Raw genomic sequence first — 23,958 nt, 5'->3', positions numbered from 1 at the left:
GGACCCGGGGGCCCTTCCCAAGCTTCTCAAGTTCAGGCAGGTTCCCAGCGGATAAGTACTCAGTATGGTCAAGACCAACCGACATCCAACCAGGGACTCGCCTCCCACAGCCTCGGAGCAGCCGGGCCGCTCCTCCGTACCCGGCGTCCTCTCTCACCTGACCAGGTCGATGGGCTGGTATTTGTAGAAGACCCCGTAGCTCGCCCACTCTTGGTACAGGAGCTGTGGGACAGCAAGTGGTGAGGGCTTTTGAAAACGGAGCTTCCCTTCCCAGAGCTGGTGTACCCAGCTGCCGGGAACATCATTCATTCATTCAACAAACCCTTCTTGGGAGTCGGCTGCGTGTCCGCTGCTGGGCTGGGCACTGCGCTTTCGGAGGGGAGCGTGACGGACACAGCCCCGAGCCCCGGGGCTCCGTTCTGGCAGGGGAGACCCACACGAAACTTTCAGCTCCGGTAAGGGTCCCAAAGAATCCCCTAGCAGTGGGGGCGGAGCTGGGGCCGGACAGAGCCAAGAAGTGGGAGCGGAGCTGGGACCGGACGGAGCAATCATGGGTTAGAAGGCACAGAAGCTTCTGGAATCATTATGGAAGCCTCACTCTTCACGATCTGATCCGGAATTGACCTAAAATGGCCCGACCATGTGAGACTTGTCCACTCAGGGTTCTCGGCGGTCCCTGGCCGATGCCGTGTCATTCTTTATAAAGGACAGAGACCGCCACGCTCTGCAGCGAAGAAACACCCGTGGCAAGATGTTGAACATTCTCCTGGGATGCAAAGAGAGCTCGGCGCTTCTCCCCTGGGAAGAGCCGTCTGATTAACAGGCTCCGTGAGATAAATGCAATCTACACACACCCCATTACCCCCAGGCTCCGGGCAGGGATGGTAATGAGCTTGACGGGTGGAAAGCCTTGCATGAACACGCAGGGAGTAGCTAAGAAAGACACCACGTTGAGACTGGTGGTGCTAAGAGAGAAAGTCCGCCCATGCGGGTCACTGTGCCTTACTGCAAGGCCTAGGTCACACAGCTAGGACCCCCTGTGCCTGGCCGCCTGCCCCTGCCGGCGTCAGATGGGGAACCGGAGGGAGGCAGGTGGGGGATGCTGCCACGAGCTCCCTGCGGGGTAAGCCCTGGCCTGGGGGTTCCGAGGTAGCAGCCGGCGTGGATGCATGAACCTGCCTCCACCTCCCCGGAGTCCGGAGCTAATGACTTTTTGTGCACACACGTATCTTTGGGTAATTCTCCAGAAATGAACAGCGTGCACGAAAGCTCGCTGGGAGGGGTCCCGCTCCCACAGGCCAGGGAGTCGGCTCCAAGAACTAAGTCGCACAACGCACATGCTCGTCTCCTCAAAAGTCAACACACGCACGTCTCTTCTGGTCTCCGTAAGAGGAGCGGTCTTTCGGTTGTACGTCTTTCTGTGAGGGCTACGACAAGATGTACTGGGCAGGGTCTGTGTCCTGAAGGACTAACAGCAAGGCCAGCTGCTGGTGCGGACCTCCGCAGCCTCCCGAGGGAGGGGGGTGCAGGGCGCTCTCCTCTGTCTCAGAGGAGAGAGGCGTGAGTTAAAGGCACCACTCCTGGGTGGGGACGTGGGCTCTGCTGGGCCTCCAGTGGGCGTCCTGGGCACTGAGTCTGAGTCCCAGGTCCTGGGGAGGAGTCCGGTCAGGGCCCCTCCACTCTGAGCCCTGCCGGGCATCCAGGGCAGACCCGTCCCCTCTGAGCCCGTGGCCTCCATTATTCTGGTGGAGACTATCCTACCTCCAGGGTCAGAGGGGGACCCCAAGGGCTTGTGTCTCATAAAAGCCACAGCCCAGGGGCTCATCACGTCTCGGCAGGCCTGGTTACACGAACAAGAAGAAGCCGCAGGGTCACTCTGCAAACAGCAAACTCAGATGACCACACAGACCACCTCTGAAAAAGCAAAGCGGCCCTCGCTGACCTGGGCATAAAATCATTCCTCCCTTCCATAAAATCAAGCCACTGGTGTAGAGCCCACGCAGGCCAGGAGGTGCCCGAGAGATGGGGGCAGGAGGGAGGAGGGAGGGATGGAGGGGCCTCCCGTGGCATGGCCTCGTCACGCTGACCCCTATGTCCCCGGGCCTGCCCAGGCACTCTGGCCTGCGGCACGGCAGCCACTGTTCATGGGTACATGGGACAGCTGGGGGTACACCCTGGGACTCTGCCCCACTACTTTACTTCAGTGGAACATTCTTCCTGCCAAGAAGGAAGCATCAACCCCCCGGCGGCTGGCCGCCCAGAGAAGTCAAACTCCAGATTTCCCTGTTATGGTTGGCAGAGCTCCGAGGGGGCACCCCAGGCTAGCAACCAGGGTGGGAGGTGTCAGGGCCCTGGGATGGGCCACTGGGGGGCTGGTGGCTCTGGTTACAGTGACCCCGGACCTCAGAGGGAGCCCAGACCTCCCATGTGGGCCCACCCGGCTGAGGGCACCCGTTACGGCACCGACACGATCTTTCATTACTGCGTATGGACTTGCCCCTTGCCGTCTCTCCCTAGAATGGAGGCCCACAAGGGCCGGGTTTCCTGGTCCACATGATCCCCAGAGCCCTGTACAGGGCCTGGGGAAGATAACAGGGACCCAGGAAGGAAGGAAAGAGGCAGGGTCCCGTGGCTCAGTCCAGCATGCGGATGGAGACGGCTCAGTCCGTGCCGGCAGTCACTGCCCTGCTCCACATCCCCACACGAAGGAGCACTCCTGCTCCCAAGGGCCCTGAGAGTCCGTGACTGTTCTCACCATGCTCAGCCTTGGCCTGGCCTGACTCTTTGCTTAAGTCTTCCTACTTGTGCTCCTCCAGCTCAGCACAGGAAAAGGGCCTTGGCTTGGCTGCCCCCCACCACCTTTCCATCCTGTGAGGCATCCAGGGCCAGGCACTGGGGGCTTCCCTGCCACGGATGAGACCAATAATGGGGACCCATAGATTTTGTCACTGGAAAGACAAAATACTCACAGCCAGGTCACTTGATATGGAGCCGCATAGGAGAATGAGAAGATCTCCAAGGCTCTGAGTTAGGACCCAACACGCATCTGTAACATTTCTCCCTCTCTCTCTCCTTCCCTTCCACCCTCCCAACCCCCCATCATCCTACCATCCATCCATCCAACCATCCATCCATCCATCATCCAACCATCCATCCATCCAACCATCCATCCATCATCCTACCATCCATCCATCCAACCATCCATCCATCATCCTACCATCCATCCATCCAACCATCCATCCATCCAACCATCCATCCATCATCCAACCATCCATCCATCCAACCATCCATCCATCATCCTACCATCCATCCATCCAACCATCCATCCATCCATCATCCAACCATCCATCCATCCAACCATCCATCCATCATCCTACCATCCATCCATCCAACCATCCATCCATCATCCAACCATCCATCCATCCAACCATCCATCTATCCAACCATCCATCCATCATCCAACCATCTATCCATCCAACCATCCATCCAACCATCCATCCATCCAACCATCCATCATCCAACCATCCATCCATCCATCCAACCATCCATCCATCCACCCAAGACTCCTGCGACTACCCCTGTGGGACAGCCTGGTACTCACACCTGGGATATTAAATTCAGTGGGGGGTGGGGGGAGTAGGGGGGGCAGCATTCCAGGCAGGGAACAGGTGGGTCCTTGAGTCGTGTTTGCTGGACCTGATGCCCCGTGGTGCCCAGTAAGTAGCTCCTGAGTAAGTGAATGAGATCATTTTGGCAGAGATCTGAGTAGCCTCCGATTAGCGAAGCAGCCCGTGTGGCTGGTGCCTAGGGAGGCAGGTGAGGAGGAGGCCGCAGTGGCCCGTGACGTTGGGGACTGAATTAGGCCTGAAATGGGGTCACTGTGACCAAGGAGGAAGCATCTGTAGGTGGAGGAAAGGCACGAGACACGCAGTGCAGGGGGACAAAGGAATGAAGGAGAGTGGACTCCGAGGCCAGAGTTGGCCCAGGCAGGCCTGGGGAGGGGATGGTGCTTCTCTAGCGGGATTGAACTGGGGGAGGTTCTGCAAGTCACTGGGTCTCAGACGAATGCCAGATGTTCCACTAAAAATAACCAAATATGTCATTTTTGAGCTAAATCAGATAGCATCTTCAGCTGGATTCCCGGGCGGGCAAGTTGTATCCAGTACCAAAGGCTTCAAAACACGTACGGGGGGCCAGCGGGAGGCAGGAATGGAGAACATTCCATACACAGAGGTTCCCAGCCCGAGATCTGGGACAAGGCCGCCATTGTGAGCTTCCCAGGGAAGCATCTCCACCCGCCGCTTCCGAAGGATCTGCCCTTGAGGGGCAAACATGGGCAGGGAGGCCTGTTCCGCACGCGGAAGGAAGTCTGCAACTTGTTTGGGAAGCGGGAGGCAGCAAGGTGGGCACAGGGAGGAGCCTGGAAGCCAGGCGCTGGGACGGCCGGGAAGAACCTTCCGGAGTGGGGAGGACAGAGAAGATGGGGCTGTGGTGGGGGTGGGGACACAGGGAGCCTGGGCACATAGGATCAGGGAGAGCACTGAACAAACAGATCACTCAGTGTCTCCACGTGAACCACGTCCACGAGTCTCTCCAGTGTGCAGAGGAGGCCGTGGCTCTCTGTGGGGCTGGCCCCGGCGGCCCAGGAGCCCTGCGTGATGGATCAGGCCAAACGCCCGCGAGGGGCAGGTTGATCACCCAGGGGAGATACAGGCTTTGGGGCAGGCGACGAAGGCCACGGTAGAGAAACACAACTTCGCCCTCACACGCTCCCCACAACCCGCCCAGGCACCTCTCAGACCCAGAGGGAGGGGTGCACTCCAGCGGCCGGGGTTCCGCCGGGTCCCCCCACGCGTGCGGTGGGAGTGCTGCTGCCCCGTGGGTCGCCGTGCAGCCCCGTCCCGCCCGCGGCCCCCCGCCCGCTCTGCATCCACTCACTTTTCTGTCGTTGAAATCCACGTTTTCACCTTCATAGTCTCCCTGCTCGTGAGAAAAGGAAAAGCGTCAGTGGAAAAGGGGGGCACAGGGGCTCAAATCCAACACTTCCAAACGCAGTCAGCGCCGGTGGCTCTGGTGGGCATGGCAGGATGACCCCAGAATGGTAGCAGGTCACGGCCCAGGGAAGGCTGGTGGGAGCCTCCGCCTTGTTCCGCGGGGGGGGAGGGGGGGGACGTGTGTTCCACCCACCCGGAGGCCCCGGAGTCTGGCCCGACCAGGCGGGCCTCCCTTTCACTCCCAAGGGCAGTTAGTTTTCTGGTCACCGCGCAGAGATCAGTGACCCCACACTCCCATTTCGCACATGGCCAGACTGAGGCTCAGAGAAGCCAAGTGGCCCTGACATCTCGGGGTGGGGGTCACCGGCCCAGCAGTTTGTGAGCGGGACTGGGGAGGAGCCGGCGGGCCAGGTGAGCACCCGCTGGTGGACGTGTGATGGGGGCGACGGAGGCCCCTGCAGCCAGGACCGCTGGCGGGCACCCGTGGGGTCGGAGCCCTGCCCTTGAGAACAAAGCAGGTCGCAGGCCGAGGCAGTGGACTCCGCACGCCCACGTCAACACCGCACGCATCGGGCACTTGCCAAGTGCCACAGCGTGCGTGAGACTCATGCTCAAGGAACGGCGGCCAAGCAGGAATGTTTCCGCGGGGCAGGGGACATGGTGGGGGAGGCAGATGCAGGGCCGGGCCGGGGGAGGGGGGGGACGAGGGATTTGTGTGGGGGCTTTGCCTGCCCTGCGGGAAGAGGAGCTGCCGGGCAGTGGCTGTGGGGAAGCGCGCACAGGCGGAAGGAACCGCATTCCTGAAGGCACAGAGGTGGGGACCCTCGGTCAGTGGGCCCAGCTTCCCACAGGGGACGAGCAGGTCAGAGTCAGGGGTCTGGAGGGATGGCCCTCCTGGTCCTGGCAACCAGGTCTCTCCAATCCAGGGTCTGACTGGAAGCCCTCTCGCTTCTGCCCCCTCTGACGCCACTGGGGACCATTCCTTGCTCGCAGATGGGGACACGAGGCACAGAGAGGACAGGCGCTGCCTCTACTCCCGGCTGTGGAGGGACGTGGCCAGGACGGGCCTCTGGGTCCCCTGACGCCCAGCCCCTCCCCTCTCTGCTCTCTCCTGCTTTGTGGCTCCTAGTCCTTGGGGCAACACCCATTTTGGAACGTTCTAGAGGCCCCCAGTCCGGGGTTCCCACACTGCTCGGGCCCCACAGTGCATTCCCGTGCCCCTCTGACCCCAGCCCCCGTTTCCATAGCGACAACAAGAGGAGAATCATCCCTGTCCACCCCAACTGGGCCAGCACGTGGCCGTGGCCACAGGCTATATTTGTCGGGGGATACCAGAGGGACTTGGAGATCCAGCTCGGGAAGCCGGCTACTTGCTCTGCAGAAATGGATACACGCTGAGTCCCGGTACCTCTGCCAGAGCGGGGGCGGGGCGGCGGGGGAGACCCAGGCAGGGGGCGCATTTCGTGCACAGGCCGGCCGCAAGGTTCACACCCTTGGGTGAACCAGGGCAGGGTTCCTGCCACAAACGTCCCTGCCTTGGTGGGCTCGCTCCGCAAGAAGGGAGGCCAGGGGTGCAGAGACTCCATCCCCCAGCCTGGCCGGGAAGGCCTGCGAGCCTGCGAGCCGCTGACATTTGCAGGAGGGCCAAAGCAGGAAGCCGAGACCGCAGGATAATTAGAGCTCCCTGGGGGTGTGGCCCGCGGGGATTTGGGGCGTCCAATGACGCAGGCGTGAACCCTGTGTCAAGGTCACTTACATCGTGCAGGGGGTAGGCAGCCGAGTAAACGCCGTTGGCCAGCAGGCTCGTGATACCTTAAAAACAAAGGCAGAGGGAGAATTACGGACCAGATACGGCTCCCGCCGCTCTCTCTGCCAACAGAGCAGTCCCAGGACCATGTCAGTTGCCGAGAATTTTCGCGAAGCCTGCTGCCCCGGGGCACAGCGGGCCAGGCCACGGCTCTGGTTTCCTCCCCGGGTTCCACCAGGAGACGGTAAAACATGCTCTATCGGCAGGATTAGGAAGACACAGAGAAAACCCCAAGAGACAGTCACGCCTGGGAGGAGGGAGGCACCCGAAGCCTGCGATTTTCCAACTACCCACACCTGCTCGAGGGCAAGCCTGCAGGGGAAAGGTGGATTTCAAGGGGTTAGAGAAGCTGAATCACGAGGGAAATACGGGGGGAAATTGATGGTGTCGGAAAACACACATACAATTTGGAATTAGATTTCAGGTTGATTGGAAAAGCCAAAGGGGGGGCCTGCGGGCCCCGCAGGGGGGCGGCACTTACCATATTTACTACATTTTCGCCTTTTATTTAAAAGGGCAGAGTCCTTCTTTCTTCCCTCTCCTTGCCCTGTTTGTACATCGGGCTATTAGTTACACGAAAACGTCTCAGGGGACCAAAGCTGCATTCGGGGGAGAAAGCATTCGCTCACGGCGGTCCACACGCCTGGGGGAGGCGAGGCGGTGGCCGCGGCCTTGACGGGGGCCAGACCCTGCCCTGGATGCGTTGGGCAAGTCACCACACCTGAGCCTTCCAGAACCCGGAGGCGAGCCTTCGGTGCCCAGCCCCAGGGGGCCGTGCTGTGCTGGGAAGGCCGAGCCGGCCGTGCACAGAGATGGGGGAGCGGGGGGCTCCGGGAAGCCTGATCTCGCGCACACCCTTGCGGGTCAGTGCTGCCCCAGTCTCCAGGAGCCCTTTGCTGGTCACGGAACCCCCGGCCTGGTCAAAGAGGCTTTGCAGGTGGTGAGCGGGGCAGCTGTCTCAGTGGCCTAGCCGGCCCAGCCTTTAGGATGCCACTGGGAAATGGGGGAGAAGTGTCTCCCTGAGGCCCACCTAAAAACAGACCATCTCCTCTGTCAGTGAACTGGAAAGATCAGGGTGCCTGAGGGATGCTTTGAAATCTAAACCAGAAGCAGGTCGGAGCATCCCGCTAAAGCCCATGTGTGTGAAAAATTCATCTGTAATAAAAGCAGACGTGGGTCTGATCCAGGTTCCCTGCCTCCTCACTGTTCTAGAACACTGAGCACAGGAATGCCACAGGGCCTTTGCACAGGCCGGGATCCCTCATTTTCTTCAGATCTCTGCTCAAGCATCTGCATCTCCTCCTCAGAAAGGCCTTTTTCAATCATTGTTCCGAAATCTCTGCGGCAGCCTTCCCAGCCCCTACAAGATGATGTTCTGGCTTTTCTGATTATTATCTGTTCCCTCCCCCAGAACGTAAGTCCCTGAGGGGACAGAACCCATCAGTACTTTCTGCAAGTTGAATGAGTGAATCTGGAGGTGATTAGGGCTTTCAGACGAGGCAGCGAGGTAGAATGGGGGTGCCGACAAGGACCCCGATCTATCGGCCCTGTTACCAGGGCCACCAGAGAACGGTGGGGAGCACTCCAGATGCGTGCCCCTGAAGATGACCCAGAGCAGGGATCAACTCTAGCTGGGAAGTTCCCAGACGCTGGGCTCTTAGCAAACCTTTGGTGCAACCATGCGGGTTTGCTCTGGAGGGGACCCTACAGAGACCTACAGGACTTAGGTCTAGGACAGAAGCCACACTTCCTCCCACCCCAGGTGACCAGGGCCACTCCGGACACTCTCGCTGCTTCTCAGGCGGGCTGGGCCTACAGCGGACACTCTCCTCAGGCTCCTCCTGACCCCTGGATGGGAGCCCCCCCATTCTCACTGACCTAGGACACAGGCTCAGAGATTGCAGGTCTGAAAGAGTCCCTGTGACTGGCCATCGGCCACACTGGCCAGGACACTTGCAGCCCACCTGACCCCGAGGGTCCGTCATCTCCTCCTTGTGTCCTGGGCCCGGCCCCCAGTGCACCCCCGCGCTGCTCTCTCTGCTTACGTCCCGGCAAGCATTCTCCTCTCTGCAGGAAGCCAAGTGCACAGGGAGTCTCTCCTGGACTCACAGACCCCTGCCCACCGGCGCGGCCCCGTGGCCCCGGAGGGCGTGCGTGACGCACAGCTCTCAGCGGGCGTGCATGAGCTTACGAAGGAGGAACCCTGGCAAAGGCTTTCCTTTGCTCTCAAGTGTTTGGTTTTGGCGACCTCAGCCCACAGTGGCCGGCGGAGGCGAGGGACCCCTGCTGGGGTGGGAGTGGGGTCAATGGGATACCCTTTGGGCAGGGAAGTTCTGCACCCATGGCTCGGGGTGTGATCCAGAAGGTGCCTGGCCAGACGGATCTGTGCCAGGTTCTGGATTTGGGCTGTGTGTCGAGGACGGCCCTTCCAGCAAGGCCCGGTGTGGAGCTGTGCGGGTCCCCAGTGGGGGGCCTTCCACTCCAAGCTGGGAGCACGTCCTGTGCGGGCACTGCTTTGGGCCATCCCCGCCCCGCCCCCGCCAGAACCCCAGCGACGTGCCCCTGGACTATAAGGGTCCAAGAGGGTGATGGCGCCTTGGTCACCCCTACAGCTTCCAGCAGCCAGATTTACCACCCCTGCAGGGAGAGGCTCGGACACCCCCGCGAGCGCCACAAGCCGGAGAGAAGGACGCCCCGGACAACGGCCCCGCGGGCCTGGAGCAGCTCTCCCGTCTGACGCAGCTACCCGGGCTTAAATCAAAACCATCTAAAAACCCCCAAACCAGCTGCCCGCCTCCCACGTTGATGATGGGAGGCGAGATTAGGGCTGGGAGGGGCGCTGAGCTCAGGCCCCAGCAATGTCCTCACCCATGCTGTACTTGGCCTTGGTACACGTCGTTCTCTTCAGGATCTCATAGACCTGTTGGGGAGACAAGAAGGAGGGGCGGATGGTTACTCGAGGCACGCGGAAACTGTCCCACGACGGCCAGAAAGGGACGTGGTCGCGCATGACCTGCGACAGCCACCCGCTCTCCTCTGAGGACAGACGGCAGGCCTTTCTACGGACGCGTGTCCCCAGCGCCGAGGGTGTGCCGTGCTGAGGGAGGAGCTGCTGGGACAGGAGGACGCCTGCCTCTCCCTTCCTTCCCTCTGTGAGGCACCGCCGGCATCCTGCTATTCGGGGTTGCGAGCTGTCCCTGGCACCCCGTGGGACGGGCTGCTCTGCTTTCCGGCTGGGAAGGCAGGTGGCATTCCAAGCCACGGGCACCGGGCTCATAGGACCCCTCCCGGGTGTAGCCCTCAGTGCTCTAGAAACCCGAGGTGGGGGCAGGTTCTGGAACCCATCCCGCCCTGCATCGGGAGGCGGCAGAAGCCCCCTGCAAGGTCCCACGCCGCCCCAGCCCCGCGCCCCCTTGACTCACAAGACATCTCACTTGGTGGCCTCGGAAGCCCCAGCTCGGGAGTCTGCCTGCCTCTGGCCCTGGCGTCACCACGCGCAGATGTGTGGTCTCGGGCAAACTACCTCACCATCCCATGCCTTAGTTTCCCTATCTGCAAAACGGGGTGACCGTGACGGGCCCTCTGGCTCAGCCGTGACAGTGAGAGCGGCACTCTTCCCTCCAAGCCCTCAGCTCCCCGACCGGCGGCCAGCGGCCCCCGGCCCTGTCCCGCCCTCCTGCATCTCCGTCTCGGCTCTGGCCCCGCAGTCTGGCCTCCCAGCGCTCTGCTCCCTCTCCAAACCCTCTGCCGAGAACCAGGGCCTCCCCCTCGATGTCCTTCTGCCAGAAGCACTTGGTCCCCAAGATGTACGAGGCTGCAGGGCCGTGGCCACCCCCTGCTGTGCCTTCCCCCTGCTCTTGACTCCGAGCACTCCCTCGCACCTGCCGTAAAGGCGCCCACTGCCTCCTGCTTCCTCCCACCAACACTGCCACTGACTGCATTAGTGACCCACTCAGGCCATATCCCCGGTACCCCCGCATCTAACTGGGGGCCCCATCCTGATCTCGCTGACTCTCCTGGAATTACCGCCTCCCATTCATCGGGTCAGGGCCTCATTCATGACCACCTCTAAGCCTGCACCTGCGTCCACCTGCCCTCCCACAGCTGGCCCCTGGCCTTCATCCTGCTTGAACAAATCCGACACATCCTCAACCTCGCTCTGTAACCATCTATGGCTCCCTGGCATCTGCAGGCTGAAGGTCTGTGTCCTAAGACCAGCACGATCAACCCTTCCTGCTGATCCTGATGCCTACCCACTTGCATGCCGGGTGACCCCGATGCCAGGAGCACGGGGAAGGAGGCAGGGAAGGCCGTCGGTCTCCATACCTTTGCCTAGAATGACCTCGCCCCAGCGCCCGATACTGTCGGGTCTCCAAGGCCACGGGGCCTGACTACCCAAGGACAAAGTTTCGAACTGTCAGTTTCTCTGGAGCCTCAGCCGGTTTACAAACCAGCCTTCGAGGTCTCCGGGAGAGCCCCCGAGCCCCCCCAGAGTAAACCAGACCCTTCAATGACCAGCCACTGACAGAACCACTTTCTGCTCTTTGGGATCACGGACGGAGCTCTGTTTCATAGCAGACTCCCCCTGAAACGGGGTCTGGAGCTTTCCATCCACCTATTCCACACCCCCCCCCCCCAAGAGCAAGAGCCAATTCACAAATTTGCACAGCCACAGGTCATGTGACTTCAACATTCATGTTGAAACACACACGGGACCTGGTTTCCGCAGCCGGTCATTCCTCCAATCCTCTATTGCCTAAAGATGCAAAAAAAGTGGAAGTGGCTGCTTCTCCCAAGGGGTCGGTCTCCAGGGGAGCTCTTTCCCTCCCCACCGGGACACCTGTCAGCCCCGAGACGCTCCAGCTGGCTGATGTCCTCCCATCAACAAGTTCCTTCTTATTTACTACGATGAGCTTTAATTGCTAAGATTGATTAGTAACACGCGTCACGTAAACCACTGCACCGTGGACCAGGCCGCCCCGCACGGAGGGGCACCGTGGCACTCTGAGCGGGAAGCCAGAACCGTTCTCGTTCTGATGCAGGCTCGGTGCCTCCGCAGGTCACGAGGTTGGGAGCGGACAGAGGGCAGGTGGAGGCAGGTGACAGAGGGCAGCAGACAGGACCCGGATCTGTCTTCCTGGCAGCGGCCCGAGCCCCACTCACCAAAGCAACCCGAGCCTCCTCTGGCCACCTGCTGGCCTGGGGATGTGGCCATGAGGGGCAGTTATCTGCTCAAGGTCAAGTGGCTGCCCTGCACCTCTGCCCCCCAGGCTGGGCTTTTGGTGGGGGCGGCGGCAGCAACAGCAGAAAAGCATGGTCCTGAGCTGTGCATGGCCCAGCTTGGCTGGTGGACAAGTTGGCGGCCAATGGATAAACATTAAACCAATACCCCGAAGAGGGCAGGGCGGCCTGGTCCGATTTCAAACTTCATTCTCTCCTCTGGCCCAGCCCCGGAAATCTGCCTCCGTCTGCCTCCACCCCGCCTGCCAGGTCCGCCCCTGTGCGGAGAATCTGCAGCCGGGGCCCCACCAGCTCTGCTAAGGGCCCCACGCAGGGAGGCCGGGGACAGGTGCTGGGGGGTCTGGAGTCCCCCTGCCCTTTCCTGTGGCTCCACCTGGGGAAGGAAGGGCGGGGCTTCCCCTGTTCCCCCCACTCCCCAGCCTCCCCCCTCTGCTTTATTATTCTAATTATCGCTGTCACAGGCAATTAGAGCCGGCTTCCACCTGGAGGAGCTTTGCTGAAATGAAATGATCACCCGCTTCTCCCAGGGGCCGCTGTGCTGGGGAGCCAGGGAGTCCCACAGGCCCTACTTACTATTGTGCTCCGGGTTTTGCTGTCGAAAAAGGAATCCTTGTCAGACAGGTCAAATCTGTTGAAATAGTGAGAAGAAAGAGACACACAGTTCACCAGAGTCGACTCTCCGGGTTTCCAAGGCCCTGGGAAAGCACACGGTCCCCGTGAGCCGTGACCATGACCCTGGGCAGGTGTGCCAGGTGTGCCCCGACCCTGGGCCTCTGGAACAGTCCGTGTCACTCCCCCAGGCCCCTCTGGGAGGCCTGGATACCCACACCTCCCCCCAAGGATCTGACGATGCCCTCGGTCTCTGTGTCAACGCTGCCTACAGTGGGGACCGTGCGGCCCCACCACGAGATGCTGCCGATCCTGAAGGCGACCTCCCAGAACTCCACATACAGGGTCATTCCTGAGGTCTCGGCGCCCACATATTTTGTCGGGTTGCCTGAGTGCAGAGGGGAGGCTCTGGGAGAGGTCGCCCACTTGCCCCAGGCACTCAGGGTACAGCCGGGGGGGGGGGGTGGGGAATCCCAAGGACGATCAGGAGGTAGAAGAAATAACTGCGGAGGCCAGCGCTTGGCCCCTTTGCTAGAGCCGAAGCCCCAGCTCTGAGCTGAGAAACAGCTCTCCGCGTCCCGTAGACCAGTGGCATCCTGGAAAGCCCCCCTCCCCCGCTTGTCATCCACGTCCCTGTGGGTCCTAGAGCCCAAGTTCTCTCTGTTCCCACCACTGCCCACAACTCCAGCTCTGAGCAGCAAGGCCCCACCGACCCAGAGGGCGATGCCCCGCTGCCCCTCGGGAGAGGGTAGGATGGAAGGTTCCAGAACAGGTGCAGCCCTGCCAGCAACCCTGCTGGCAGCACGTCCCCTGAGCCTCCAGCCTCCAGCTGTGGCTGTCTTTGTCCCTGCCTCCCAGAGCTCGGCCCCTGCGGGAGGCCTGGTTAGCCAGACCCTCTCACAGGAACACGGACCCCAGAGGGATGGGGCCGCAGGGGGGCGGAAAGATGCCCAGGTCACTGCTTTGGGGCTTTGAGACAAGCCGCATACACGCCCTCCCTCCCTTGAGCCCGTGTGTTTTCCTGAATGTCCCCCGACAGGAGGACAGGAGTCGTCACCCCTCCACTCCTTAGTTAACAGCGATCTTGGAAAACATCCTTGAATCTCTTCTGTGCTCAAGACCTATAAACTGTTCAGAGAAAGTGCTTCAGGGGCTGAAACCCCACTGCTCTGGGAGGACGGAGAGCTTCTCTGGCCTCAGGGGACTGTCCTACAACCTGCATCTCCCTTGTCACGTACGACGCGGTGGCGTCCACACAGCAGGGCCCTCCAGGAAGGGGCAAGATGCGCGGGATGGGGGAGGGGGAGATTCCCACTTACAGGTGCTGCTTCTCCCGAGAGAAGGGGTAGGAGAGTCTCTTTGTGGTCTGGGGTCTGTGCTCGGCCACCTTGGGCTGGATGGGGTCCGTGATTTTCTGGAGCACGGAGCTGATCTTCTTCAGGAGGCCCCGGGGCTCGTTAATGTGGTAGAGCTGCAGACCGGATTGGGAGGGGGCGTCCGCGTCATCTGCTGGGCCGTGACCCTTGGAATCTATTCTCAGACGGTCACAGGACTGTCCACTCCCCCCCACTCCACCGAGATGGCACATCCTGGGAACAGAACTCAGGGAGGCAGAGTAGCCCCCACTGCGCCCAGTTTCCAGATAAACCCTCCAAGCTCTGACTCTGAAGACTGTCCCCGCAAAGTACAATCACAACACATCCCAGAAAACCTGCCTCTGGTCTCTGCTTTGTCTCAAAAGAGGTAGCCCACAGGGTCTCAGTGGATTTGGGGGCCAGGCGCTGACGGACCCCCGAGAACAGCTGTGCCCCCACCCCCCACTTTCCTTTCTGCACAGGAAGGAGAACACGGCCGCCTCGCTGAGCTCAGGAGCCTGCTGTCGGACGCGCCTCGGCCCGAAGTGTTCATAGATGAAAGTCCCCGCAGGCTGGGCAGCGTGATTAGAGGGGGCTGGTGGGTCGGCCACGACACCACGGGGAGGAAACACCGAGCGGGAAGGCTCAGCGCGTCTGTGTCTGTAACGGTGCCACCGACGTCCCTCCCGCGTCCGCTCTCAGTGCGTGTGGTCTGGGGTCTCCGAATACCCCCCGCCCCAGGCTCGGAAATCAGGACGTGGGCGCCCACTGCCTGCCCCCTGGGTGGCACCGAAGATTGCTCGGTTTCCCGCCACCAAGGTTCTCGCGGGCACCTGTGGACCTGGGGGGCCGCGCCCCAGCACCCACCTTCTTTGTGGGCATCTTCAGCTTCAGGAACTCGGCCTCCCTGCACAGCACGTTCCAGGGCGCGTGGATCTTTACGAATCCGACCCCGTGAATCTTGGTCTGGGGGGAGAGAAAGCCTCCGTGAGCGTGCACAGCTCCGGGTTGGAAACCATCGGCAGGAGCCGGGGTGACAGGTCAGCGGCCCCTCAGTCACACCCCCGGGCACCGCCCCGATCTGCTCCCAGAAACTCCCCCTTGGGCGTGGTGAGGGGCCAGCAGGGCCCGGAGGGGGGTCCCAGGGTCCAAAACTCCCGAGAACCTTTGAGAAGCTCAAAGCAGCACGGCCATGAAAGAGGCCAAGAGCTCTTGACAATCGGGCCCTTGTCTCCAGTGGGTGCACTCGGTGCCCATTGACCCCAGGCAGGGCTGAGGAAGAGAAGGTGACCCCCTCTGGACACCCTCCGTCTGTGGAGTCAGGCACCCAGCCATCCCCTGGGGTCCCTGGGCAGCCCGGGGCAGGGGCTCGAGGGTGGGCCTGTTCAAGCCCGGAAGCCCCCAGCCCTGGAACTGCTGGGAGCTTGGAGGAGTTGCCCCCACTCTCCCCGGGCCTGCAGGTCTGGATAGACAGGAGAATGGAGAAAGCTGTGTGTGCAGCATGGGGTACCCCCAGCCGCACGAAAGGACGAAATGCGGCCATGTGCCGCGACGCGGATGGACCTGGGCCTCCCGCCCCATGAAACCCGCCCGGGCGCTGCCGTGTCGCCTCACACGTGCCCCCCCCAACAAAAGAACAGGAGTCGGCTCTGAGGCCCGGTAGCTGTGTTTGCGACCTCATCTGGGTAACGTTTCCACAACGCACGGGCCCAACCGGTCACTGCGTGGTGCCGTGCTCCCATGCTTCCGCGGGAGCCGTGACCGTGCGTGATTTTTCCCGCACAAGGTTAGGGCAGCGCGGGGCCCGCAGCGCGTCGTACTGGCGGGAGTGGGGACCGCGCTCCAGAGCAACGCCGGCCCTGCTCGTGGGCCACAGGCACGAGCCCCCCGTGACTCTCCGTTCTTCTCTGTCCCCCATTCCCCGAATTTCGTGTTTAGGGGAGACTGTCTAAAGGCGCCCACAGCAGCAGGGAGGGGATACGAGGCACGCAGCATCAGCAGACTTTCTAAGCACCCCAAGATAACTGGGTGCCCCGTGGCGTTAGTGCCAACACAGCAAAAAGCGAAGAAACAGGGCTTGTTCCCGAGCCAGAGCCGTCCACAGCGGAGGGGCCCACGGTCCAGCAGACTCCTCGAGAGGACCCCACGGCTTAGAGCCCAGGCTGCCCCAGACGGAGGCGCCCCCTCCGGCTTTCCCTTCCACCATCCTGAGGTGTGAGGGACTGGCCGGGAGTCTCGGGGGAAGGGACTCAAGTCGCCAGCCCGGGCCCAGCCCCGGGCACTGGGGTCGGCCGACTCAGGGCTGCCTCTGGCTTCCAGACCCCAAGTCACGTCACTGGTCCGGGAATGGGGATGGCCTGTGGGTTCACTGCAGGTTTTGGGGGTGGGGAAAGCAACGGAGCCGACCACGTTCACCCATCAGCCCGGGACACCGAAGCTCACAGCCACCCAGGAGACGGCAGGCAGCTGGGCAGCGCGCAGCACACCCTGGGTCAGGCCTGCAGACAGAGCGACAGACGGACCTCCGCGGCACCCCACCTGGGGAAGGGGACCACCGCTGGGGCCCAGGGGAGCTGTCCTGTCCTGGGCCCAGTCCTGCTCAGGGCTTCCGCTCCCCAGCCCCACTGCCCGCAGCAGCACATGCGTGTGCCCCACATGTGTCTGTCCACACGGTGCACGTGCCCCTCACCTGGACGAAAGCCACACACGGGAACCACGGTGGTGAGGGGGGCAAGACCCACGGGCGCTCGTGACGCCTCGGTCCCCCTCCGTGCCCTGCTGCGTGTTTGCTCGGGCGGTCCTCACCACGAGCCTATGGGATGGGCCCTACTGCTGTCCTCGTTCTGGAGCGAGGACGCCGAGACACACTCCGCCAGCTCATCGGACGACTGTCCTGGTTCCGTGTCCTAGTTCAGCTCTAACAAGCGACCACCAGGCGTAAGACAATGCAGACCCATTCCTTTATGGCTCTGGAGCCAGAAGTCCTAAACCGAGGTGTCCTTGGGGTCACGTTCCCTCTGGAGGCTCTTCCCACTGGGGGCTCTGAGTGTCCTGGTCTGTGGCCACACCCCTCCGGCCACCTCTGCTACCACGTGGCCTCTCCTGTGGGTCTGTTTCCAATCTCTCTCTGCTTTCTCTGCTAAGGACACTGTCAGTGCACCGAGAGCCCCCCTCAGTCCTGACATCCTTGACTTACACCTGCAAGGACGCTTCTTCCAAACAAGGTCACGTCTGCAGGTGCCAGGTAGACAGGGCTTCCCGCCAACCATGCTCGCCCTGAATATGCCGCTGAGAGCCCCACGGGCCTTTGTGCAGGGAGCCTGTCTACACGGTGAGAGGCGCTTCTAGGAAGCACGGGCCCGGGAGCTGGGGCCTGGAGCTGCCTCCGAGGAACGAGCCAGGACCAGGGCGCTGAGTGCGGAGACCCGAGGGGTGAGCGCTCAGAGGTGGGCCGGTGCGGGGCAGCTTGGGAAGAGCCTGGAGTCCTGGCATGGCCCAGGGCGGGGCACACAGTGCACAGGCTTGTGAACAGATCCATGCCAGCGAGAGCTGGAGGACCCAGCCCGGGGCCCGTGGGAGGGGGCAGCCCAGATCCTCCTGCTGTCCTTGGAGGGGCCAGTCCGGCAGGCACCAAATAAGCCCTTGAGATTGGGGGCCTGAGTTGGCGTCTGCCTCCATCCCTGTGTGCCTCTGGCAAGCGGCGTGACCTCTCTGAGCCCACGTCCTCATCTGCGAATCTGCAGCGTAAGGCTTGCTTCACAGTCGGAGGCGGCCCGGGGTTCTTAGCATTCCGGCCCGGCCCCCCAGCCGGCAGGAAGGGTCCGGACAGGGAGTGGTTACTGCTTCTGCTCTGGGCCATCTCTCCGTGGCCACTGGGCAGCCGAGGCCACACTGGCTTACGTGCGCGTTCACCCTTGTCCAACAAGCCCGAGGCCGCCTCCCCAGCTCAGGGAAGACCCGGAGGACAACAGGACCTGAGAGGCAGCAGCGCCCCCGGCCCAGGTGGCTCCTGCACGTGGGGCCGATCTCATGGGGCGCCCGGAGCAGGGAGAAATGACTCGGGAGCCTGCGCACGGCGGAGCCTGTCTTTCCCCTTCCAGACCCGGGTCTATTTCTGGGCACTGCTCACCCACACACAGACCCAAAATATATTTTTCCCAGTCCCATGGAGAGTTCTCTCGCTGCTGGTCACAGAGCTGGTGCCTGCGGCCGGCCTGCTTGGGAAAACGCGCTCCTCTGTGGACGTGAGCAACGAGGTCTCTCCAGGAAACATCTGGCGGGATTTGGGAAAGGGGTCGTGGGACCGGTTCGGGAAAAGCACATACGGGATGTTCTCAAACGTGGTGCCCGGCCTGACCGCCACCCGGTCCCAGGGGGAAGAAAGCACGAGATGGCCGGGTCCCCCTTGCCCCAGCCAGACCAAGGATGTGGAATTACCCGGGAGACCCCAGACCGGCCGGGGTGCGGCCCGGGAGCGCCAGGCCAGCCTGACGCAGGGGCGGGGCCCCCGGGTGCCCAACGGACATGCCCCCCAGGCCGGGAGCTCTCCCGGCGCAGACGGAGTGTGCTCAAGCCTCCATTCTGAGCCCAGCTCACAGACACGGTGACCTGACCAGGACTGTTTCTGGCATTTTCCTCTCAGAAGCAAGAAGAAAGGCACAAATGAAGCCAACATGACCGCCCCCCAGGGGGTCGGTGGTGGGTGAGCACCCCTGGGGCTCCCCCCACATCCCCACGGCCACCTGCGGGCCTGGACGTTCCAAGCTGGCGGGCTGGACCACGTGTGTCCACCATCTGGCCACGCCCCCCCCCCCCCAGGGTGGCTGAGGCGTGGGCTGGGGATCGCTGGGAGGCTTGCATCAGGGAGGACCCTCCGTGGGCCGGTTCTGCTTGCCCTCGGCTCCCCGGAGAGCTCCCGGCAGCACCGTCTCCTCTTCCTGCCCTGCGGACCCAAAGGCCGCTTCCTGCCCTGGGCACCTCATAGGGTGGACAGAAGGAACTAGGGGACCCCCGGTTGCCACTGCCGCCAGGGGAGTCTCCGCAGCCAGGTCCGGTGTGTGTGCCCGGGCCACGGGCACGGTGCCATGGGCCAGCAGGGACGCAGAGACCCTGCCTGAGCTCCTTCTGGAAGGGGAAGCCCAGGAGGGGCTTGAGCCCCGACCCCTGACGGCCGCCAGGCCTCGATGTCCTCAGCTTCCGACAGGGACCCTGCCACCCCTGGTGGGAGTCGTGAGCAGGAGGGCCCACAGCCCCTTCCGGACCCTGGCCTCGGGATGTCGGGGCTGCCCTGGGGGAGGGTGGGCCCGTGTTCCCGGCACCCGGCCTGTGTCGGCGCGGAGAGGTGGCCCACGTCACGTCCCGGCTTCTGCAGACCCCACCCACGCAACCCGGGAGGAGCGGCTTCAGTCACTCAGGGACCGTCCCATTGTGCGCGGGCGCGACGGGGCCTCGTGCGTCATCGGGGTGATGCGTCGGGGTTGAGGCTCTAGGGCGCGTGGGACCAGCGGACGCTGCCCTTGCGGGCGGCCGAGGAGCTGTGTGAGGACCGGGCAGGGGCATCTGCACCCCCCCCCCGGCACGGGTCCGGCCCCAGCCCAGCGTGCTGAAGGAAGACACGACGGGGAAGTCACCCGAAAACAGTCACTCACGGTCCTGCTTCTGCGACAAGCCCGCGGAGGACTCCCCCGCCCTCCGCGGGAAACTACAGCGTGCGGGACAGAGAGTGGAAGAAAATCAGGATCGGGGCGGCAGAGCGGCTCCAGAGGGAAGGGCCGGGCGCTGCTGCCTTCAGAACGGCGACCAAGGTCGGGTCGTTCCAGGGCCTGCCCCTGGGGAGCCGGATCCCCCCAGAAAGGCTCCCCTCGGGGTCGCTAGTGCCGAGCAAATCTGGACAAATGGGGGGGGGACTTCTATCCCCTGCGTGCAGGGTCCTGGCCTCCAAACTCCTCAGCCCCAGCATGTCTGGGAACCACAGCCCGTGACCTTGCTTCAAGGTGGTTCTGGCTCTAATGCCCTTGGACGTGTGACCGACGAAGCCCCAAGCCTCTCCAGACAAGGGCTTCCGCCCGGGGCTCAGGGACCCCCCGGCAGGGCAGGCCCACTGGGAGGGGAGCCTGCACCAGGGGCCCCCTCCACCGGGGGACTCTGAGTGGATTCCTGGGATCACAGACCGTTCTTAAGAAAGAAAAGTCAGGACAGAAAGGTTCTGCCAAGGACAGGAAGCCACTAAGAAAATGACACAGCCACTTTGGAAAAAGACCAAACAGAACTTCCAGAAATAAAAAAGCACCGTAAGGAACATTAAAAACCCAGCGAACGGTGTTTGAAGGTCCTCTGCCCCTCAGAGGGAAGGGGCCACGGACGCTGGTGAGGCTGGCCCCGGGGGCCCCCGGGAGGGAACAAATCTGGCCCCAGCTGCGGCTGGAGCATCTGTCGACCTCTGTGACCTCTGGGCTTCACTCTGTCAAGCCACCAAAGGGTTAACAGCCAGCTGGCAGAGTTCTCGATGAGCCGGAAAGAGCCTACTTGGGCACACCACAGGCCTGCGGACCCAAGAGGACGTCAGAGCTGCAGCCTGGGGCCGAAGCTTTTACCCCCAAACCCCGGCACCCAAGGCGAGCCGTGTGATGGTTTCGGGGTGCTTTAAAGACGCAGTTTTGAAAAGACTGTCCAGAATTCCCTTTAAAAGTGTGCGTCCGCAAAGCCAAGGCAAGCCCAAGGGAAGCCGGGCAAGGTACGCAAAAGCCTCCACAGAACATGAACGATATGTAAAACCTTTAAGGCCAAGGAAAGGAATGTGAAATGGTGAAATTATGAATGGAGAACTCATACCTTCAGGACTAGACTAGGGTCCCTGACACCCCACTGTGGAAGGCCCACGGGGGAGGGGTTCAGCCCAGGGGCAGGGTCTGGGGCTGGCTTGTGCCACGTGCTTCAGGGCAAAGGGCATGAGACAGGACCACCCCTGCAGGGCCCCACTGCCCTGGTCTGTGCGCTCCGTCGCTCAGAGCCCAGGCCCGTTCCTGCCACTTGTGCAGGGGGTCTCATTCCTGGGCTGCCACCGCCTTCTCACGGTGGGGACAGGGGGAGCCCACGCAGCCAGGGGCAGGGGTTTGCTCCCAAACCCGTGAATTCTCCGGGGGCCATCTGCCATGGTTTGTTTTCACAGGTGGAGACGCCAGGATTGGACCTCAGGCTTCTCAAGTCGAGGACCTCCACCCACCAGGCCCCGGGGCGCTGAGGAGGGTCTGCCCCCAGCCCCTGCAATGCTCAGGGCCGCGCATGTCGTCACAGTTGGCCAGACCCCAGAGCCGCCTCGGACTCCTGCCTGGGACACCTGCTGGAGACGGCAGGAAGCCTGGACCCGCCCTCTCCGTGCCCACGGCAACCCCTCCCACCACCGGCCGCGGTCACCTGGCTTCTACGTGGTGATGAAGGGTCTCCACGCCCCGGGGGACCCTGCCCTGCCCAGATTTGCCTTCTGATTCCCGGCCGGCCGGCGGGAAGCTGGGGACAGCAGCCTATGTCGGAGAGCTACAGGGGAGGTTGTATTCACGTCCGCCCGGATTCTCCCAGCACGTCCGGAGGACAGAAGTGCCATCACGTCCATTTCACAGCTGGGGAAGCTGAGGTCCAGAGAAGGGGAGCCACTTGCGCCCAGGCCGTCCCACCAGGAAGTGGCCCAGAGGGTCTGAAGCACACAGGGGGCTCGGAGGCTGGCCTCACGGCCCCGTTCTGCGCCCCAAAGCTCGGTCTGGAAACAACTGCTCCTCCTCGGCGTTGGAAAAGCAGCCTCCACACTAAAGGAGGATGGGAAACTCTCGCTGCCCGAGGCCCACGCCAGCCGCGGGGCAGGAATGCCGGGAGCCTGCGTGCAGGGCCGAGCCCCGAGCGGCAGCATGAAAGCAAGGAAGACCGCAGGGTTCCCGCGTCCGGAACCTCGACCGTTCTGCCAGAGCCGGGCTCAAGTTCAACCTCGGGGCACAGCCGGGATTCTGGTGTGTGGCCTTCTCGGCAGTGACCCACGGACATAAATAATGTCCAGCGGGCTTTGAGGCCAGACTTGAAGAATGCTGATGGGTTTCAGTTGCAAGCAAGCGAGCTCTCCTTCTTCTGACGGGAAGCCGGGCCGCTGACCCCACGGCTGTAGGACAGAAGGAGGGACGGAAGCAGAGACACTCCCCTCCCTTCCTGCCACTGCCGGTCACGCTGTCCACGGGACCTCCCTTGGACCCTCGTGCGTGAGACGGACATTCAGGGCCACCCCCTGGATGGAGGCACCAAAGCCTGTCTTGACACCCCAAGGTCTCTCTTCGGGGAGTCTGGGAAGCAGTTTTCAAACTGGGTTCCTCTGAGCCCACAGTGCCTGGGGAGGGGACCCGGGAGGGGGGATGGGGGACCCACGGGCATAGGCTCAACCTCGGTCTGTCCGGTACACTGGGGTTATGAGTGAGAGTGGGTCTCCCTGGCTCTGTGGGCCCTTGGCCTAGTCTCCATGTGGGGCTACCTCTGGGGTACCAAACGGCAGATCAAGGCTTGCGTGGACACTGGTGGGCCCATCTCTGCAGGTGCCTCTGCTGGCTCATGGGGGAAGAGACCTGCACCTTCCTCACCCCTCCAAGGATGGTCTGGGCTCAGGAGCCACCACACACCCTGCCAGCCAGTTAGGAACAAGCTCAGGCCCAGCCCAGGCCTGCTGAGTCGGAGCCTGCACTTGGACAGGACCCCTGTGGTTTACGGGACACATCTGGGCCGCGCAGCAGGGCAGCCTGCCCGAGGCTGGGCCCCACCCTCCAGACCACCTGTGCTGATGTGCCCCAACCACGAGTCACCACCTGGACCCCTACGGGCACCTTCAGGGGTCCCTGCGTGAGTCACCCCACTCCCGAGGGAACCAGCCACTCTGGGGGACTCTCAGCTGCTGTGGTGGGGTGAAGGGGGTCCCCCACAAGAGACATCCGTGTCCTCACCCCAGAACCTCAGAACGAGACCTTATTTGGACACAGAACTTTGCAGGTGTCACCAAATTAAGACAAGGTCACATGGGAGGAGGGCAGGCCCTAAGTCCAACGTCTGGTGTCTCTGCAGGAAGAAGGGAGATGCAGAAGGACATATAGAAGGCGGCCGCACAGGCACAGAGGCAGAGCGTGGACAGGCGCCTGGAGCCCCCCAGCAGCTGAGAGAAGCAGCAAGGATCCCGCCTGGAAACCTTCAGAGTGAGCCCAGCCCCGCTGAGATCTGGAATTGGGACTTCCGGTCTCCAAACCTGTTCAACCCCCCATCTGGGTTGCTTTAAGCCCCCGGCTGGTGGTCTCTAGTTACGGCTGCCCCGGGGCACTACCCGTTCTGTGTCCCCCTGTGCTCTCAGACTGGAAGGTCTTCCACAGGTCCTATCACGGGGCGTCCTCACCACAGCAAACCTCTGGACCCAGGACAGAGACCAGCACACAGAGGTCCCGTCTGCGTGGGGCCGGCAGCCGGCTGTGTCCAGGAGCCACGCAGCCTCGTGCACCCACTGGCCTCTCAAGGAGCGAAGGCGGGTCATCTCTGTGCCCCGGTGGCCTGCGGGCAGCTGCCCGGTCATGGTCGCAGAAGGCTGGGCCAGCAGAGTTCAAGAGGAGCCCCCCCCCCCGGCCCAGGAGGTCTTACGGTTTATTTGCCAACCCCCCCCTAAGGCTCCCTCTCCCTCCTCCTTGCTCCCGCCTCCCCATCCAGCCTTCGAAGCAGGACTTCTCCGCCAGGAGCGAGCCTGGCTCCCAGGGGCAGCGGGCACTATCTGGAAGCATTTTTGGTTATCCCACCCCTGGGGACGCTTCTGGGAAGGGCTGCTCCGGACTTTCCAACAGCAATGGCACCGGGGAAAAGCAGCCCCTTTAAAGGCCGATTCTTTGCTTCACCCAGCGTGGGCGTATCTGGTGGAAGGCATGGGTTTTTCTCCCCACAAACGTGCACC

The 23,958-nt window shown here is 62.5% G+C and overlaps 1 protein-coding gene across 10 annotated transcripts in view; it reads right to left on the bottom strand.

The window, feature by feature from the left end:
- ANO1 (anoctamin 1) overlaps positions 1 to 23,958 on the bottom strand; it is a 150,445-nt gene that overhangs the window by 43,379 nt on the left and 83,108 nt on the right. For 6 of the 10 annotated variants that reach the window (XM_082749154.1, XM_082749151.1, XM_082749153.1 and 3 more), the window contains exons 4-11: positions 14,874 to 14,972; positions 13,971 to 14,122; positions 12,616 to 12,670; positions 9,670 to 9,721; positions 7,283 to 7,348; positions 6,751 to 6,806; positions 4,939 to 4,980; positions 158 to 222 (exon numbers count right to left, since the gene is read on the bottom strand). In XM_082749154.1, the coding sequence (XP_082605280.1) occupies positions 158 to 222; positions 4,939 to 4,980; positions 6,751 to 6,806; positions 7,283 to 7,348; positions 9,670 to 9,721; positions 12,616 to 12,670; positions 13,971 to 14,122; positions 14,874 to 14,972 (587 nt within the window). The remainder of the gene's footprint in view (positions 1 to 157; positions 223 to 4,938; positions 4,981 to 6,750; positions 6,807 to 7,282; positions 7,349 to 9,669; positions 9,722 to 12,615; positions 12,671 to 13,970; positions 14,123 to 14,873; positions 14,973 to 23,958) is intronic. The other 4 variants (XM_082749155.1, XM_082749158.1, XM_082749159.1 and 1 more) reach the window with 1 other exon arrangement.

The sequence above is a fragment of the Mustela nivalis genome (assembly GCF_964662115.1).
Source record: "Mustela nivalis genome assembly, chromosome: 9".
NCBI classification, from domain to species: Eukaryota; Metazoa; Chordata; class Mammalia; order Carnivora; family Mustelidae; genus Mustela; species Mustela nivalis.
This window is presented reverse-complemented; position numbering and strand designations above follow the sequence as displayed.